The 18,214-nt window shown below is 45.9% G+C and overlaps 1 protein-coding gene across 1 annotated transcript in view; it reads left to right on the top strand.

The window, feature by feature from the left end:
* KCNH5 (potassium voltage-gated channel subfamily H member 5) overlaps positions 1 to 18,214 on the top strand; it is a 353,692-nt gene that overhangs the window by 34,870 nt on the left and 300,608 nt on the right. The window contains 4 exon segments of the mRNA XM_060262655.1: positions 5,353 to 5,476; positions 6,726 to 6,832; positions 10,586 to 10,621; positions 10,624 to 10,713. Of these exon segments, the coding sequence (XP_060118638.1) occupies positions 5,353 to 5,476; positions 6,726 to 6,832; positions 10,586 to 10,621; positions 10,624 to 10,713 (357 nt within the window).

The following is an 18,214-nucleotide window of genomic DNA, read 5'->3' as shown; positions in this document are numbered from 1 at the left end:
CCGGTGACTTATTAGTTTTTAATTTGTCTATCAGTTGTAGGACCTCCTCTTTTGTCACCCCAATCTGACTCAGGTCTTTCAACACCCCTTCCAAAATTAGTGGTTCTGGGGCGGGCAAAAAGTTCTCATCTTCCACAGTGAAGACGGAGGCAAAAAATTCATTCAGCTTCTCAGCCATTTCCCTATCCTCCTTCAGTAATCCTTTTACCCCATGATCATCCAAGGGCCCCACTGCCTCCCTGGCTGGTTTCCTACTTCTAATATATTAGAAGCATGGCTTCTCTTATGTTCTTATGTTCAGAGCGACAAAGAAGACCTGATGGACATGCATGGTGAAAGCGAAGGAAAGCACACATGCATAATAGGCCATTATTTCATTTGATTCTCATCTTTTGTTATATTCTGCATTTTTCTCCCAAGGGGCTCTTGAGGCAGCGTACAAAGCAATCAGTGAACATTAAACATCATTAAACAAGCATTAAGAATGGCAGTAATTAAAACGCAGATGCAAGCGATAAAAAAAAAATAGTCATTTTTTTTTTGCAGGGGTGTGGGAGAAGCCCTCTCTGAAGAAGATGATGGGAACAACTGATGCTGTTTTAAGGGACAGGAGAAATTAACACTGCTCCTAAAAGTCTGCAGTGGGGCAGTACCCATGAATTTTCTCTGGGCAAAACATTCTGGACACAGGGGGCCACAACAGAGAAAACCCTGCTCATATTATTGGTGGTGGAAACTGCCATCACAGCTGATTTATGGAGTCAGTTTGGAGAGCCAGTTTGGTGTAGTGGTTAAGTGCACAGACTGTAATCTGGGAGAACCGAGTTTGATTCCCCCACTCCCCCACTTGCATATGCTGGAATGGCCTTGGGTTAGCCATAGCTCTCGTAGGATTTGTCCTTGAATGGGCAGCTGCTGGAAGAGCTTTCTCAGCCCCATCCACCTCACAGGATGTCTGTTGTGGGGAGAGGAAGGGAAGGAGATTATAAACTGCTTTGAGACTCTGAGTGATGGGTAGGATAGAACACCAATCTCTCCACCCAATAGGACCAAATTAAAACAAACAGATATCGGGGTGGGGAGGGTGGAGAGCAGACTGTTCTGTTACATGCAGGGCTCTTTTTGAGCAGGAACGCACAGGAATGCAATTCTGGCTGGCTTGGCATCAGGGGGCGTGGTCTACTATGCAAATATGTTCCTGCTGGGCTTTTCCTACAAAAAAGCCTTGTGTGAAATGGTGATGTCAGGGGGTGTGGCCTAATATGCAAATAGATCCCTGCTGGGCTTTTTCTACAAAAAAGCTCCTGTTTGCATGTTGTTGTTGCACAATTGAATCTGACTCTTTGCAACCCCGTGGACCAAGTCACACCAGGCCCTCCTGTCTTCCACCATCCTCCGAAGTCTGCTCAAATTTGTGTTTGTTACATCAGTAATGCTGTCCAGCCATCTCACCTTTGGCCGTCCCCTTTTTCTTTTGCCTTCTGTCCTTCCCAGCATCAGGTTCCTCTCCAGTGAGTGCTCCCTTCTCATTGGGTGGCCAAAGGATTTGAGCTTCAGCTTCAGCATCTGACATTCCAGGGAACAGTCTGGGTTGATTTTCCTTAGGACTGACTGATTTGATCTCCTTGCAGTCCAAGAGACTCTCAAGATTCTTATCCAGCACCAAAGCTCGAAAGCATCTAACTGGAGAGCCAGTTTGGTGTAGTGGTTAAGTGTGCAGACTCTTATCTGGGAGAACCGGGTTTGATTCCCCACTCCTCCACTGGCACCTGCTAGCATGGCCTTGGGTCAGCCATAGCTCTGGCAGAGGTTGTCCTTGAAAGGGCAGCTGCTGTGAGAGCCCTCTCCAGCCCCACCCACCTCACAGGGTGTCTGTTGTGGGGGAGGAAGGTAAAGGAGATTGTGAGGCGCTCTGAGACTCTTTGGAGTGAAGGGCGGGATATATATCCAATATCTTCATCTACCTCACAGGGTGTCTGTTGTGGGGGAGGAAGGTAAAGGAGATTGTGAGCCGCTCTGAGACTCTTCGGAGCGGAGGGCGGGATATAAATCCAATATCTTCATCTACTTCACAGAGTGTCTGTTGTGGGGGGAGGAAGGTAAAGGAGATTGTGAGGCGCTCTGAGACTCTTTGGAGTGGAGGGCGGCATATAAATCCAATATCTTCTTCTTCTTCTTCTTCTTCTTCTTCTTCTTCTTCTTCTTCTTCTTCAGTCCAACTATCACAGCCATACATTACTACTCTCACATACATATATACATTAAATGTCGCATAATACAGATAACCACTGCTGTGGAATCGCCTGTTTGGGCTCTCCCTTGTACCCTTGCACCCCCATTTCCAGGGTGAAACGTACCATGGAGCTTTCAAGCTCACCAACAACTTGACCACAGCTTTGTGGACACAGGGAGAACATTCTGAACTCTTTGGCTTTCCCCCACCTTCTCTGTCTCAACACATCGCTGTTTGCTTGCCGTGAAGCAGGAATGCCTTCCCACGCTACCTCAGCCTTCGGGAGCGGCTCACCTGGCTGCAAACGAAGAGCTTGACAAAGCTTTGAGAGAAAAGCTTGCATAACCGCGATGGCCACCTTTGCTCCATTTGCATCTGCGGCATGCAATTAGATGCAAATGTAAAACCAGGCCTGGAAAGGTGTTTAAAAATAGCACGCCAACCTCCCCTGGTCAGGCTGGTTGAAACCTATTAATAAACAGAGAAGAACAGAATATCGGGAGAGTTATGCAAAGACCGCGGCATCGCTGGCCGTTTATATAAGTGCAAGCTTCTGGTGCCTGTAGCCTCAGTTTGCCTCGGGGCTTCACAGAGGAAGAGTTTAACCCATCACCCTCCGCTCCGTGTTCGTTCTGTTCTTTCAAGCCAGGCTTCTTGACTTGTTACTCAAAAGGGGAAATGTGGTTTGTTTGTTTTTTTTTAAGCCAGAGCAATGGTCCTGGTTTTGAACAGCAAATATTGCCTGGTGTTTGCAGGGTTATACGATACTCCTTGACAGGCTGGAAAACTGGGCTAAAACCAATAAAATGAATTTTAACAGGGATCAATGTCAAGTTCTGCATTTAGGTAGGGAAAAGGCCCATGCATGGTTATAGGATGGGGAAGACTTGTCTTAGCACTAGTATGTGCGAAAAGGATCTAGGGGTCTTAGCTGAATGTAAGTCAACAGTGTGATGCGGTGACTAAAAAGGCAAATGCAGTTTTGGACTATATTTATTTATTTGGTGACTTCTATCCCGCCCTTCCCACAAGTGGCTCAGGGCGGCTTACAACGACAATAAAACAGTAAAATCAGAGCAAGTTATTACATTTAAAACCAGACAATTAAAACCTAAAAACCTTAGGATTATAACATTAAAACTATACAGTATAATCACAGAAATCTGGTAGCTACATTATCTAATCAGGCATAGGCTAACCGGAAGAGGGTTGTCTTACAGGCCCTGCGGAACTGAGCAAGGTCCCGCAGGGCCCTCACCTCTTCCAGTAGCTGGTTCCACCACATAGGGGCCATTGTGGAAAAGGCCCTGTCTCTAGTTGCCTAGTTGGAAGCAGCCTGTCGGTCACTTCCGGGTTCCTGTCCTGCATCTCAACCTGTGTTATTAGTGACAGGCTGCTTCAGCGTGCCGCTGCGCCGGCCCCCTGGGTCCCACAACGATGGGACCGATGCCACAGGGACGGGCTTGAAACACTCTATAACCCCTCAAAAGAACAGCAGTCTAGCTCGCTTCCCCCGAGCCCTGCCGCCATAAGCCTCAAGGGGGCTCATTTTGCGGCATCTCCTGGCGGGAGGGTGGCACCCGCACAGGACACATATCAAATGAAAGAGGGGGCGCAGGGCTATCAGAAACAGCCGGCGGAGGGAGTCGGGAGACCACCCCACTGGGGGATCCACACCCCGAAAGTGATGAAGGTGGCGCAGATAGAGCCAACAGAGCAAACAGGACAAAATAAATAGGCTGCATTATGCAGCACAGTTGAGAAAGTGCCTTATCCCATATACTGATGAAGTATATACAGGATTTGAGAACAAAATTGTTTCCAGCGGTGATATTTGGGGGATTTTTGGGGACGTCACAGGAAGTGCTGTGAAGTCACTTCCTGTTTCCGGCAGTGGCATTTGGGGGAAATGATGTCATTTGGGGAAGTGATGTCACAGGAAGTGATGTCACTTCCCGTTTCCGGCAGGTGACGCGGGGAAATGATGTCACAGGAAGTGGTGTCACTTCCTGTTTCTGGCGGTGGCATGACGTCACCGGAAGTGACGTCATTTCCTGTTTCCGCGCGCGCGCACCCCTACCTTCCCCCCCCAAAGGTGTCCCTGGCTGGCCTTCAGACATTATGGTCACCCTATCCTTTATAGGATAGAACAGGCAAAAGGGTAGGGCCTGCTATTTTGTAGAATCATAGAGTTGGAAGGGACCTCCAGGCTCATCTAGTCTAACCCTTTGTACAATGCAGGAAACTCACAAATGCCTCCCCCCCCCCCCAACACCAGGGCTTTTTTTGTAGCAAGAACTCTTCTGCATATCAGGACATATCCCCCCCGATGTAGCCAATCCTTCAAGAGTTTACTGGGCTCTTAGTAGAGGGCCTATGGTAAGCTCCAGGAGGATTGGCTACATCAGAGGGGTATGGCTTAATATGGAAAGGAGTTCCTGCAGCAAAAAAAGCCCTGCCCAACGCACATAAACATACTCCCGCCCTACCTTCCGTTTAGTGTACATTCCATATTTCCAGGGCTTTTTTTTTTCCATAGCAGGAACGCACATGAATGCAGCTCAGCTGGCTTGGTGTCAGGGGGTGTGGCGTAATATGCAAATGAGTTCCTGTTGGGCTTTTCTGAAGAAACAATGGTGGCACCAAGGGGGTGTGGCCTAATATGCAAAGGAGTTCCTGCTGGGCTTTTCTGCAGAAACAATGGTGGCACCAAGGGGGTGTGGCCTAATAGGCAAAGGAGTTTTTGCTGGGCTTTTTCTACAAAAAAGGCCTGTGTGAAGCAATGGTTGCATCAAGGGGGTGTGGCCTAATATGCAAATGAGTTCCTGCTGGGCTTTAAAAAGCCCTGCAAATTCCTAAGAGGAACATAAAGACAACATATACTTTTCTCCCTACAAGATTCTATGGCACTGGCCCTTGACTACGATATATTTGATTAGAGACCCGAAGGTCAAAGAACAGTTTTTGGGTAAGGGAGAAAATAAGGTCAGGAAGATTCTAAAATTATAGCAAATCAATCCACAGAACAACAGACCAATATTCAGGCTCACTATTCAAAATTATTGCAAAGAGCTTCCTTCTGTGCAGCCATTCACTGTCCTCTTCTTTCTCTCCATTAGAATCGAGTTTCTTACTGGGCAACGCTCAAATTGTGGACTGGCCAGTAGTTTATAGTAATGACGGATTTTGTAAACTTTCTGGATACCATCGAGCTGACGTCATGCAGAAGAGCAGCACCTGCAGGTAAGTTTGCTCAAGTTTGCTGGGGCGGAAGAAAACTTCTTTACACTTTGGAGGTTTGGTGTGCCAGCTTCCATCTGCTACCAGCTTGAGAAGTGTTATGGTTATTTAGCTCCATGTGGGGCCTATAAATCTCAGAGTCACAACTGGTCTCTGAGAGAGATCATTAGAACATTGAAAGAGTCCTGCTGGATCAGATCAGTGGTCCATCTAGTCCAGCATCTTGCCTCACACAGTGGCCAACCAGTTCCTCTTCAGGGCCAACAACAGAGCACAGAGGCTGAGGCCTTCATAAGAACATCAGAAGAGCCCTGCTGGATCAGATCAGTGGTCCATCTAGTCCAGCATCCTGGGACGGAATGCACCCAACGAGCAATGCTCCTTCTAAGCTGTCAAGTCTTGTGAGCAAAAATTTTACTTTGTGAGCTACTGGCATTCAAGTTGCGAGTGACTGCATAAATTAGTTCACTCTGGGGCCATTTTTCCTGAACTAAATGAGTGAGCCAGGGGCTAAAAAACTGAGCTAGCTCACATTAACTCAGCTTAGAGGGAACACTGCCAACAAGGTAGCTAAAGTTAAGCAAGCACCGGCATGAACCCTTGTGGCTTTCTCTACTAAACAGCAGCATTTGGAAGGCTGTTACAGCTTTACCTGGATGAGATGTTAGCTGCTTTAGCATTTTGAGTGCTAGATGTGCACTGTGCTGGAGCTCTAATGAGTACAAGCCTTTTATGTACTGAAAACTCTTTTTTTTTGGGGGGGGGGGGGAAACAATGGATTCTTGAAAGTATACCCCCAGCATCACTTAAAACTGGCAGCAATATAAAATCATTCCTCCAGCAAAGGAGTCCATTCTTTGCTTTTAGAGGGTTCCATAAAAATTTCGTAACTGCAAATACTGGAAATGCAAGGTGTAAATCATAGTTAAGCTGACACAGAGTGGTTGCAATGAGCCGGCCGTCTAAACTGTTTGTAAGCATGCTGCTGTTTTTGTTTAAAAAGTCAATGAGAATTAATCTCCTTCCTTCCTTCCTTCCTTCCTTCCTTCCTTCCTTCCTTCCTTCCTTCCTTCCTTCCTTCCTTCCTTCCTTCCTTCCTTCCTTCCTTCCTTCCTTCCTTCCTTCCTTCCTTCCTCCTCCCTCCCTCCCTCCCTCCCTCCCTCCCTCCTTCCTTCCTTCCTTCCTTCCTTCCTTCCTTCCTTCCTTCCTTCCTTCCTTCCTTCCTTCCTTCCTTCCTTCCTTCCTTCTCCAGTTTTATGTATGGAGAACTCACAGACAAGAAAACCATTGAGAAAGTCCGACAGATGTTTGACAACTACGAGTCGAACTGCTTTGAAATCCTCTTGTACAAGAAAAACAGTACGTATGAAACTTGGCAGAAATTTGTCTCACTTGTTTATTTGTACAGAATCTATTTATTCCAAGCACGACATAGAGAATAAATTAAATAGCTTGGTGCTATGCTTTTAGGGTTACAATCTAAGTTAAATGAGACATGCCAGGGCAGGGAATGGGGTGTGTTTAGAGATATTTCCAAAATATTTACTAAAAATAGGGTTGTCAGGCCTGATTCAAGAAATATCTGGGGGCTTTGGGGGTGGAGTCAGGAGACTTTGGAAGTGGAGCCAGGAGCAAAGTTGTGACAAGTACTATTGAACTTTGAAGGGAGTGCTCCTTTTAAATGCCTTCCCTTCATTGGAAATAATGGAGGAAGGGGGCACCTTCTTTTGGGCTCCTAAAATTGGGCCACCTGGTCCAATCTTTTTGAAACTTGGAGGGTGTTTTGAGGAGAGGCAGCAGATGCTATGCTGAAAATTTGATGCTTCAGTCCCCCCTCAGAGCCCCACAGATTGATCCTCCCTTATGTTCTATGGGGATTGGTCTCCATAGTACATAATGGAATGCCCTGTGGACATTCCCCCCCACACTTTTGGATAACGCTGAAGTGGGGGGAGAGCCTCCAAACTGGGGGATCCCTTGCCTCCAACTGGAGATTGGAAACCCTAATAAAAATTGTACAGAATATACACTTTGTGAGTTGGAAATCTAGGCTATCTAGTTCTGTTCCAATGGAGTCACCATGCTAGACTACTGTAGCAAGACAAAAGTCCAGTGACATCTCAAAGATGAGTAGCATTTATTCCAGCATGAGTTTTCATAAGACAGCTCACTTCTTCAGATACAATGGGAGGGGAAAAAAACCCTCATGGGCCTCATTTTTACAGAGAAGAATATTTACAGAGAAAAAGAGCTAGCAATTCTAGTGCACATGCCAGGGAACTAACTCTATTTCTGTGATTTTTTTTAAAAAAAACGTTCAATATATTTTCCTGAAAACTCCTTTGCATATTAGGCCACACACTCCTGATGTAGCCAATCCTCCTGGAGCTTACAGTAGGCCTTGTAGAAAGAGCCCTGTGAGCTCTTGGAGGATTGGCTACATCAAGGGGGTGTGGCCTAATATGCAAAGGTGTCCCTGCTACAAAAAAAGCCCTGTCCAAACCCAACCCTTCTTAGGCTCCACCCCCAGAATATCCAGGTATTTTCTAACTTACAGCTGGCACTCCTACCAGTGAGCCATTAAAAAAAACAACAACTTCTTCCACAACGATCCAATGGGCAATGGAGAGGGGAGACCTGGGCTGGGTGCAGAAAGGCAGCACTGTGCATGTGGGAGGTGTCTCAAATTGCACTGCCTCCAATTGCACCGCCTCCACACACTCCTGCGTGAGCAGGGGTGGAATTCTAGCAGGAGCTCCTTTGCATATTAGGCCACACAACTCTGATGTAGCCCATCCTCCAAGAGCTTACAGGGCTCTTTTTTGTAAGCTCTTGGAGGATTGGCTACATCAGGGGGTGTGGCCTAATATGCAAAGGAGCTCCTGCTAGAATTCCACCCCTGTGTGAGAGGCATCTGAATATTGCGTGAGGGCTGCTTTCGGACGTTCACATGGTTGTTGAACGCCATTCCTTAGCGCAGTTTGGGTTTCTTTTTTTTTTCCCTTTAAATTTTTTAGTGGCCATGCACTCATGTGCTTAATTTAATTTAATTTAAAGATTTTTAGCCCGTCCGTTCCCATGAACAGGCTGAAGGTGGCTTACAACAGAATTTAATACAATTACGAATAAATATAAAACATCCTAAAAACATACAGCTTAAAAGTCTGAGGATAGAACAACATGTCAGCAACTGGCTTAGGAAGGCATGGCCACACAGCAGCGCATAGGCCAACATCTGGTAGCATAGCATAGTCACAGGGATGGTAAAAATATTGGGGAGGTTAGCTGGTAACAAGAGGACGCCCGCCGGATCAGTTAAAAGCCTGGCGGAAGAGCTCTGTCCTGCAGGCCCTGCAAAACTTTGGTAAGTCCTGCAGGGCTCAGATCTCTACCGGGAGCTCATTCCACCAGGTAGGGGCCCGGACCGAGAAGGCCCTGGCCCTCGTTGAAGCCAACGCGACATTCTGAGGACCGGGAACCACAAGAAGATGTTGCACAGCAGATCTCAGAACCGGGGGGGGGGGGGGGGGGGGGCTTATATGGGGAGAGGCGGTCCCGAAGCTTGTGTGTTCCATGGCAGTGATTTTTTTTAAAAAAGAATACTCGTGAGCATCTAGAGCGGACTGGTGGATTCACCCTGCCAATCCGCCTTGCTTGTGCACTCCTGCGGTCGAACACCAGGAAACGTGGGAGGGTTGTGGCAGAAGATTTTGCTACCACTTCCCTACAGGTAGCTATTTGATCCACCTCAGAGACATCAGAGCATGGAGTGAGTGCGAGAGCAGAGCAGGTGGCAGCTGTGCCTGTCTGACCTTGACTTTTTAATCCACCTCAGGGAAGCGTCTATGTCGGCTCAAACTGGCTGTCTGAATCCAGCCCTGGTCTCTCTTTTCTAAGCCAGTAGACGGCAGTGAATTTATTTTTTTTGTTTGTGTAAAACAATTTTATTATTCTGTAATATATGTAAATATTCATCAAACAAATTAATGTGAAATTAATACATTACATTTTCCTCCTCCCCTCCCCCCCTTTTCATGACCCTCGCCGGTGTTTTTTACTTAAATTTCTAAATACAAGGTAATTTATCAATTATAGAATCTTCATATTAAAAACCTTATACCAAATAACAGAAAAATGCGAAGATAAGTATATTTAAAAAAAAACCATATAAAATAATTATAATCCATCTTCATTTTTATCCTTTATCTCTTATCAAAAGTAACATAATAGAAAACAAAAGAAAAGTGTTCCTTTAATTTTAGTCCATTCTTCCACAAAACTTCAACTATTGTCAAAAAATCGCTGAGTGTCCCTTTACCTTCCAGTGCTTTTCAACATATTTTTGAAATTTCTCCCACTCCATTTTAAACTTCTCCTAATCATAGTCTTTTAAGATTCTTGTAAGTTTGTCCATTTCACTCCAAGACATAACTTTTAAAATCCAGTCCCATTTTTCTGGTGTTTTATCTTGCTTCCATAACTGCGCATATAATGTTCTTGCAGCTGAAAGCAGATACCACACAATCGTTCTATCTTGTTTCGGAAAATTTTCCATTTGTAATCCCAACAGAAAAAATGTCTGGAGACCTTTTGATGTCATAACCTAAAATTCTTGACATTTCTTTCTGAATCATTTGCCAAAATTGCTTTGCCTTTTCACAACAGCAGTAAATTTAGAAGGGTGTAACTCTGTTTAGGATTGCACAGTTAATATCGGGGCCAGGGACTTGGCCCTGACATAACACAAATGAGGATTGTGAGAGCGTATTTTTGGCTGATTCCGCACTAACCTTGCTCTGTGCCAGGCTTCTATTTCTCTCCGGAGCGATTCTGCACCAGCTGCTCCGTGCTGCCACTTTGCACTGGGGTAACCCGCGATTTTCAGTGCTGCAGCGTAAACCTGTTTTTTCAGGTTTACGCTGCAGCGCAGCAAATCACAGGTCTCCCCGGTGCAGCTGGTGCGAAATTGTTAGCTTGCTCCAGAGAGAAACGGAAGCCTGGCGCGGAGCAAGGTTAGTGCGGAATAAGCCTTAGTGTTGCTCCATGTGTTTTACATTTTGCTCCATGTGTTTTACTTCACACCTCCTTTTTCCCCTTCTTGTTTTCTTACAGGAACACCTGTTTGGTTTTACATGCAAATTGCACCTATCCGAATGAGCATGACAAAGTGGTTTTATTCCTGTGCACGTTTAAGGATATCACTTTGTTCAAGCAACCTATTGAAGATGATTCAACCAGAGGTAATGTGTGTGTGTGGGGGAAATCCTTAAATAAAAAAGTTAGAAAATATTAGAAAGAAGATTTGTCTTCCCTCTATGTGGCTTGGGTCAGCATGTGTCAGCATTGCTTTTCCTGTCCGTCTGCTGCTGTATATGTGTGTTTAACCATTCGTTGAAATCTGTGTGCTGTGCTGGGATAGGCATGAACCAGAAAAATGCAGTTCGTTCCAGTTCATGGTTTGTGGCATGCCCAGTTTGTGAGCCAAAAACCACCATGAACTTCTAGGCGCCAAATGAACTTGTCCAGTTTGTGAGGTTTGTGATGTGATAGAACAGTCCCCTGGCATGCTAAAGACTCCAAAATCACTGGAGATCGCCATTGATTCTCCTCTTTGTGTCCTCCAAGTCTGGTGACGATTGGTTTAGGCAGGGGTGGAATTCTAGGAGGAGTTCTTTTGCATATTAGGCCACACACCCCGATGTAGCCAATCCTCCAAGAGTTTGCAAGGCTCTTTTTCGTAAGCTCTTGGAGGATTGGCTACATCAGGGGTGTGTGGCCTTATATGCAAAGGAGCTCCTGCTAGAATTTCACCCCTGGGTTTAAGAGCTCCAAGTTGCAGCCCACCAAAGAAGGTGCCCCCAGGAAAGCACTTTCTAGGAAAATAACAAGCACAGGTTCAAGAGTGTATAGAGTAGACCCTGTGCAAGTTAGAAACATCAAACTCACGCAGGACTTCTCCCTGATCCTAATCTACATGCTCTCCAAGTTATGTGCAGATAGGACTTAGGGGATCCAAGTTATGGCCTGCAAAAAGATGCCTCCAGAAAAGTGCTTTGGGGAAAATGTCAGGTCCAGGATCAAACAAGCACAAAATGGACTCCCTGCAAGCTACATACATGAAATGTACAGGGAACCTCACCCTGTCTTTGAAGTTTGGTAAGCATTTTGATTGAGCAGGAATTGTCTGTCTGGAAATGTATCCATTCATGAACCACCATGAACGGCTTGAAAGTTTGTGAAAAGTTCACAAACTTAAGTTTGTGAACCATGAACTGGCTGAAACTTCAGTTTGTGAACCATGAACAGGCCAAAATGTATCATGAACCTTAGTTTGTGAGCCAGTCTGTGTCCATCCCTAGTGCCGTGTTGTCAATAAACCCCTTCCTCCAACAAATCCCATTTTCATTTGTTGCTTCCAAATCCTAAGGGACTTCAACTGTTCTGTTAAAAAATAGGGTTGTTGACTCTGAGTGGAGAAATACCTGGAGATTTTTTTTTTGGGGGGGGGGGGGAAAGCCTGGGGACAGTGGGGTTTGGGAAGGGGAGGGACCTCCATGGGGTACAACGCTGTAGAGTCTACCATCCAAAGCAGCCATATTCTCCAGGGAAACTGATCTCTGTAGTCTGCAAATCAGTTGTAAAAGCAGAAAAATCTCCAGGTGCCACCTGGAGGTTGGCAACCCTAAGTCTTAGTCAAAATCTGCCTGCAATCCTTCCCTTCTGAGAGCCTCGCTAAATAATAGAGCCAGTAATAAGGCTCCAGTAGCCATCAGCTAGGGATGAAACACTAGAGCAGGGGTGGCCAAATTTGCATAGCATAAGAGCCACATAGAATAAACGCCATATGTTTGAGAGCCACAAGACATGAACATCAGATGTTTGACAGCCAGAAGGAAGGAAGGAAGGAAGGAAGGGAGGGAGGGAGGGAGGGAGGAGGAGGAAGGAAGGAAGGAAGGAAGGAAGGAAGGAAGGAAGGAAGGAAGGAAGGAAGGAAGGAAGGAAGGAAGGAAGGAAGGAAGGAAGGAAGGAAGGAGGGAGGGAGAGAGGGGTGGAAAGAAAGCTACTTTTATGCATTCTCCATGCCACTGGCTGGCTTGGAGAAGTGATTTAAATAGACAAATGGAGTGGTGGGGAAAGAGCCACATGTGGCTCCCAAGCCACAGTTTGGCCACCCCTGCACTAGAGAATAAAGCCAGAAATCCTATCTAGTTCCCCTAGCTATTCACTTTTCAGAGCTTCTTGCAGTACCCAGTATCACTCTTTGGAAGGGCTGGAGAGCAATGATAGAATAAAGCCCCCAGTATTACCCTTGGGATCACGTTTTTGGGTCATGGGAATGGCATTTGGGAAGGCTTTGGTTTGGTGCCCTGAGAAGTCATTTCTGGTCTGGGTAGGTGGATGGTACTGGTGAAGACGGGCCACTGGTCCCACTCCATAGAAGACCAGCAGGGCTTCTAGTTTCCTGGCCCCACTGATGGACTCCTGATGGCACCTGGTTTTTGGCCACTGTGTGACACAGAGTGCTGGACTGGATGGGCCACTGGTAGGGGAATTCTAGCGGGAGCTCCTTTGCATATTAGGCCACACACCCCTGATGTACTCAATCCTCCAAGAGCTTACAAAAAAGAACCCTGTAAGCTCTTGGAGGATTGACTACATCAGGGGTGTGTGGCCTAATATGCAAAGGAGCTCCCGCTAGAATTCCACCCCTGGCCACTGACCTGATCCAACATGGCTTCTCTTATGTTCTTAAGACATTTTTTTTAAAAAAATAAACTATTCCCCCTTGCATTACTCCAGTGTCTCAGAGATGCAGCTCTGGTATTGCCAGACATTACACTGTGGCAAATGCATCATTCATTTTCTCCTTGTTCCCAACAACACTGCAAACTACTTTTTGAGGCCTTCCAGCTAGAATTATGAGTCAGAGAGATACATAAATTACAATGTATAGGGAAATGCAGGAATCCGAAGGGGAGGGGAAGAAGGCAGTGGGGCAACGCATTCGTCGGAAGCGATAGGATTCGTACCTTGAAAAGCCCAAATTCATTTTAAAAACCGCTTTGTTCTTAATGTTTATTTTCACCTGGGGCTGCGACATCTGTACATAATATATAAATAAAACGTCACTATCTTGCAAAAGCGAAACAGCGTATAAAGGTGAGGCAGGGCCCATCATTCACGAAAGGCTGAGTTTCGGTGAAAAATTCAATGCAACTGAAATATTGATGTTAACGCATGGCAGGCTCTGTTTTCCAATGTATTCTGGTAGGCTCTGTCTCGTAACCTGGACGGTTTATGCTATTTCAGGCAATAATATACTGTGAATCAGGGACTGGATGGGTCGATGAGATGGGTCCTGCAGAGGGAATGACTCCCTTCCAAGGTCTTGAATTTCAGTCCAGTCCCCCCTTTCAAAACTGCTGGTTTGCATGGCGCTGAAAAGGAACTATCTTTCAACCAAATGAGAGCCAGTTTGCTGTAGCGGTTAAGTGTTTGGACTCTTACCTGGGAGAACCGGGTTTGATTACCCACTCCTCCTGGAATGGTCTTGGGTCAGCCTTAGCTCTCGTAGGAGTTGTCCTTAAAAGGGCAGCTTTTGTCAGAGCCCTCTCAGCCCGACCTATCTCACAGGGTGTCCTGTTGTGGGGGAGGAAGGTAAGGAGATTGTGAGCCGCTCTGAGACTCTTCGGAGTGGAGTGTGGATATAAATCCAATATCTTCTATCTTCTTCTTCTGAGAACTGGTGAGATCAAGCTAACCTGTGCTATTCAGATCAGGGGCATATAATTATTGCGTGCTGCCAGGTCACATCCAGTTTATGGTGTCTCTGGAGTGTTTTCAAGGTGAGGGATCTTCAGAGGTGATTTGCCATTGTCGGCTTCTGTGTAACAACCCTGGACTTTCTTGGTGATCTCCCATCCAAATATGCCAGTTTGGTGCAGTGGTGAAGTGCGCGGACTCTTATCTGGGAGAACCGGTTTGATTCTCCACTCCTCCACTTGCACCTGCTGGAATGGCCTTGGGTCAGCTGTAGCTCTCGCAGACCTGTCCTTGAAAGGGCAGCTGCTGTAAGAACTCTCTCAGCCCACCTACCTCACAGGGTGTCTGTTGTGGGGGAGGAAGGTAAAGGAGATTGTGACCACTCTGAGACTCTGAGATTCAGTAGTACAGGGCAGGATATAAATCCAGTATCATCATCTTCTTCTTATGGCGACTCCAGTAGGGTTTGCAAGGCAAGAGACGTTTCAGGGGTGGTTTGCCATTGCCTGCCTCTGCGTAGCAACCCTGGAATTCCTTGGAGGTCTCCCATCCAAATACTAGCCAGGGGTGACCCCTGCTTAGTTCCCGAGATCTGATGAGATCACGCTAGCCTGGGCCATCCAGGCAAGGTCTACTTTAAACCCCGATAGACTAAGTCCCTGTACTGTGTCTTAAAGTCATAAATCCAGACTGTCTTTTAAAGTAATAAATTCCAACCTCGATCAAGTGGGCTGTAAGTGGACTCGTGTTCAATAAAAATGCAATTGCAAAGATGGACAGCGAAACCGCAGCTTTAAAAACCTGCAAGGGAATCAAATAAAATAAACGGGATGATAAGAAAGGAGTCGCTCAGCAGCCAACAAAGTAAGTGAATTAAATAGCAGGAGATGATTACCTAGATGCTGTGACAGGGAAAAAAAGAAGCCCAAGAAATGACTAGCAACTGCCTGAGCAAAATGTGTTAATGGAGCACCGGCCAGCAGATTTAGCGCCAAAGATGGGGTATTTCCACAAATGAGGTGCCCACAGCATAAAAGGCCCCGTCCTTAGAAGGAGTGCTGAATTTCTCAGCCATAGTATTCCCCATTACTATATATTGGTGTGAGCGGGGGGTGGAATTCTAGCAGGAGCTCCTTTGCGTATTAGATCACACACCCCTGATGTAGCTAATCCCTCCAAGAGCTTACAAGGTTCTTTTTTGTAAGCCAGGGTTTCCCAAACTTTCTTTTCCATGGCCTGGTTATTTTTACACTTCTCCTTCGTGGCCCACTAAAATTTGGAGGTGGAGCCAGGAGACTTTGGTGGTGGAGCCAGGAGACAGGAATTATGTAATTTCCTGTGATGTCAAGAACCAAGTGATGTCACTTCTGGGACACAATGAACCAAAACTCCACCTTTTCCTGTGATGTCACTTCCAGGGCACTCCCCCAAACCTGCCTCTTCTTTGGAAGTAAATTCATGTTTAGAAAAATCTCTCTGAAACTCATGCTGAGCAAAATGGGGGGGTGGAAAGTGGGCGGTCCTCTCTTTTCACCCCCCCACACCTGCATGCACCTATCTGTTTGTGTATTCTTCTCCAGATTGCAAGCACTCCTAATGCCCATGTTCAGTTGCCGGCACCACCTATACATCCCTTCCTCAACAGCACTGGCCAGTGTATGCAGTTGGGAGTGCTGTTGCCATTGCCATCAGGAATGCCAGCCCTGTGTACCACCCACACTGGGCCCTGGCAACTGCTCTACCTCAAAATATGCTGACACATTTAGTAGGCCCTTCCTTAAGCTGCTGCTACTGGAACCCTGCCTCAAGCTACAACCAAGCTTGCTTGGTTTCAAGAAAATCTTTCGACAGTTATTTTTCATACTTTTCTTTTGTTGAAACACGGGAAAATTGCTGTGAAAGGTAGCAGAGAATTGTACTGCAATTAATGAATTAATTTCAAGTTATATGAAGTTCATAAAAGCTTTTCTGCAGTTATCCCAAAAGGGATATTTATGAGGAGCTTGCAGCTTTTTACTGGTTGTGTTTCCCTTGCCTTTAAAAGCAACCTGTTGTGCAGATACCTAGCCACTGAACTACTTTCATCTTTTTTAATATCTACAGGAGGAGTTTAATTTTGGTGTCAAACAGCTGTTAAATGCAGGACCAGTAAAATGGTGCCAAGTTCATAGTACCATCTCTTCCAGTGCTGTTGAGATATACTGCAGTAATCTCCAATAATCTCTTTCTGCCCACACCTCTTACTCTCACTCACTCACACAGAAATCTCATAGAAGGCCACCTGGCTACAACTAGGGGTACCAACTTTTCATTGGCAGAGCTCCTATGTCTGCAACAACAGTATGATGAACAGAAAAGTTTCATCCAACAAAAATGGAAGGAAAGAAAGAAAGAGAAAGGGGAAAGAATGAAATGGAAGGAAAGGAAAAGAAAGACATGGAAAGAAAGAAAATAAACATAAGAGGAGTCATGTTGGATCAGACCAGTGGACTATCCAGTCCAAAATTCCCTCATACGATGCCCCGAAAGCACCAGAATGTCCACGAGTGGGGCCAGGGCACTAGAAGCCCTCCCATTGTTGCTCCCCCCCCCCCAGCACCAAGAATTCAGACATTCCACCCCAGGGAAAACCCAACGTGAGATGGATTGACTCCATCAAGGAAGCCATGGACCACAGGCTGCAAGACCTGAGCAATGTTGTAAACCATAAGTTCTTATGTCTGGAACAGTGATGCTCTGTATTTTTGGTGCTTGGGGGCAACAATGGGAGGGCTTCTGGTCCCACTGGTTGACCTCCTGATGGCCCCTGGGTTTGGTCACTGTGTGACACAGAGTTTTGGACTGGATGGGTCATTGCTGTTGGGGGTAAGGAAGCAATTTTTCTGCAGGCCAGTTTGGCCAGGGATCCTGGAGGGGTTTTTTTTTACCATCTCCCTGGGCATGGAGCAGGGATCCATGGAGTTGTGTGGGTGGGTGGGAGGTATTTGTGAATTTCCTGCATTGTGCAGGGAGGTTGAACTAACTTCCTTCCAACTCTATGGTTCTATTATTCTAACACCCTGTAGATAGTTTTTTTTTTTTTTTTAAGCATTTTTACTAGGACATAAAACTTTGTCAAAGGGATGTGCATTTCTCAGAAACTAGCATTCTCTACCTATTTTGTTAGCATTCTTCTTTATCAAACAGAACTCTCAAAAACCTGTAAGAATCGTCTCATGAAATGTCTTTTACTTTTTTTGAGAGAGAGAAGGGGGGGGGGGGCGGAATTCAGTCTATTCAATTAGCATTTCCCCCAATGTACAGCATCTCCATCCTGGTAAGTGTCCAAAAAGCCTTCATGATAGAAGACTGATGCTAAAAGGAGATGTTGCTCTAGCAATAAGAGAAACATATCGATCCTAAACCAAATTGCCTTAATAAAGATATCGTTTTGATTTAGCTCTCCTCTTCTCCCAAAAAAGATGTTTTCAGGGAACAACAAAAGAGTCACACTCTGGTTATTTTATTTGTATAAGATCGAGGTAGCCCAGCATTCCATAATCTACAGTCCAGTTTCCTATACTAAATTTTCACAGGAATAAACAGCTTTTAAAAGGGGATTAGACAGAGTCACGGAGGATCAGTCCATCATTGGCTACTAGCCATGGTAAATGAGGGGAACCTCCACAATCAGAGGCACTAAACCTCTGAATTCAAGAGCCCAGGGAGGCAACATCACAGGAAGGCCTTAGCCTCCATGCCCTTTTGTTGGCTGTTCAGAGGAACGGGTTGACCACTGTGTGAGACAGGATGCTGGGACTAGATGGACCACTGGTCTGATCCAGAAGGCCTCTTCTGATGTTCTAATGAAGGCCTTAGTCTCTATGCCCTGTTGTTGGCCTTCCAGAGGAACTGGTTGGCCACTGTGTGAGACAAGATGCTGGACTACATAGCTCAGTTGTCTGATCCATCAGGGCTCTTTCAATGTTCTTATGAAGG

This window comes from Heteronotia binoei, chromosome 21 (assembly GCF_032191835.1).
Source record: "Heteronotia binoei isolate CCM8104 ecotype False Entrance Well chromosome 21, APGP_CSIRO_Hbin_v1, whole genome shotgun sequence".
Taxonomy (NCBI): Eukaryota; Metazoa; Chordata; class Lepidosauria; order Squamata; family Gekkonidae; genus Heteronotia; species Heteronotia binoei.
This window is presented reverse-complemented; position numbering and strand designations above follow the sequence as displayed.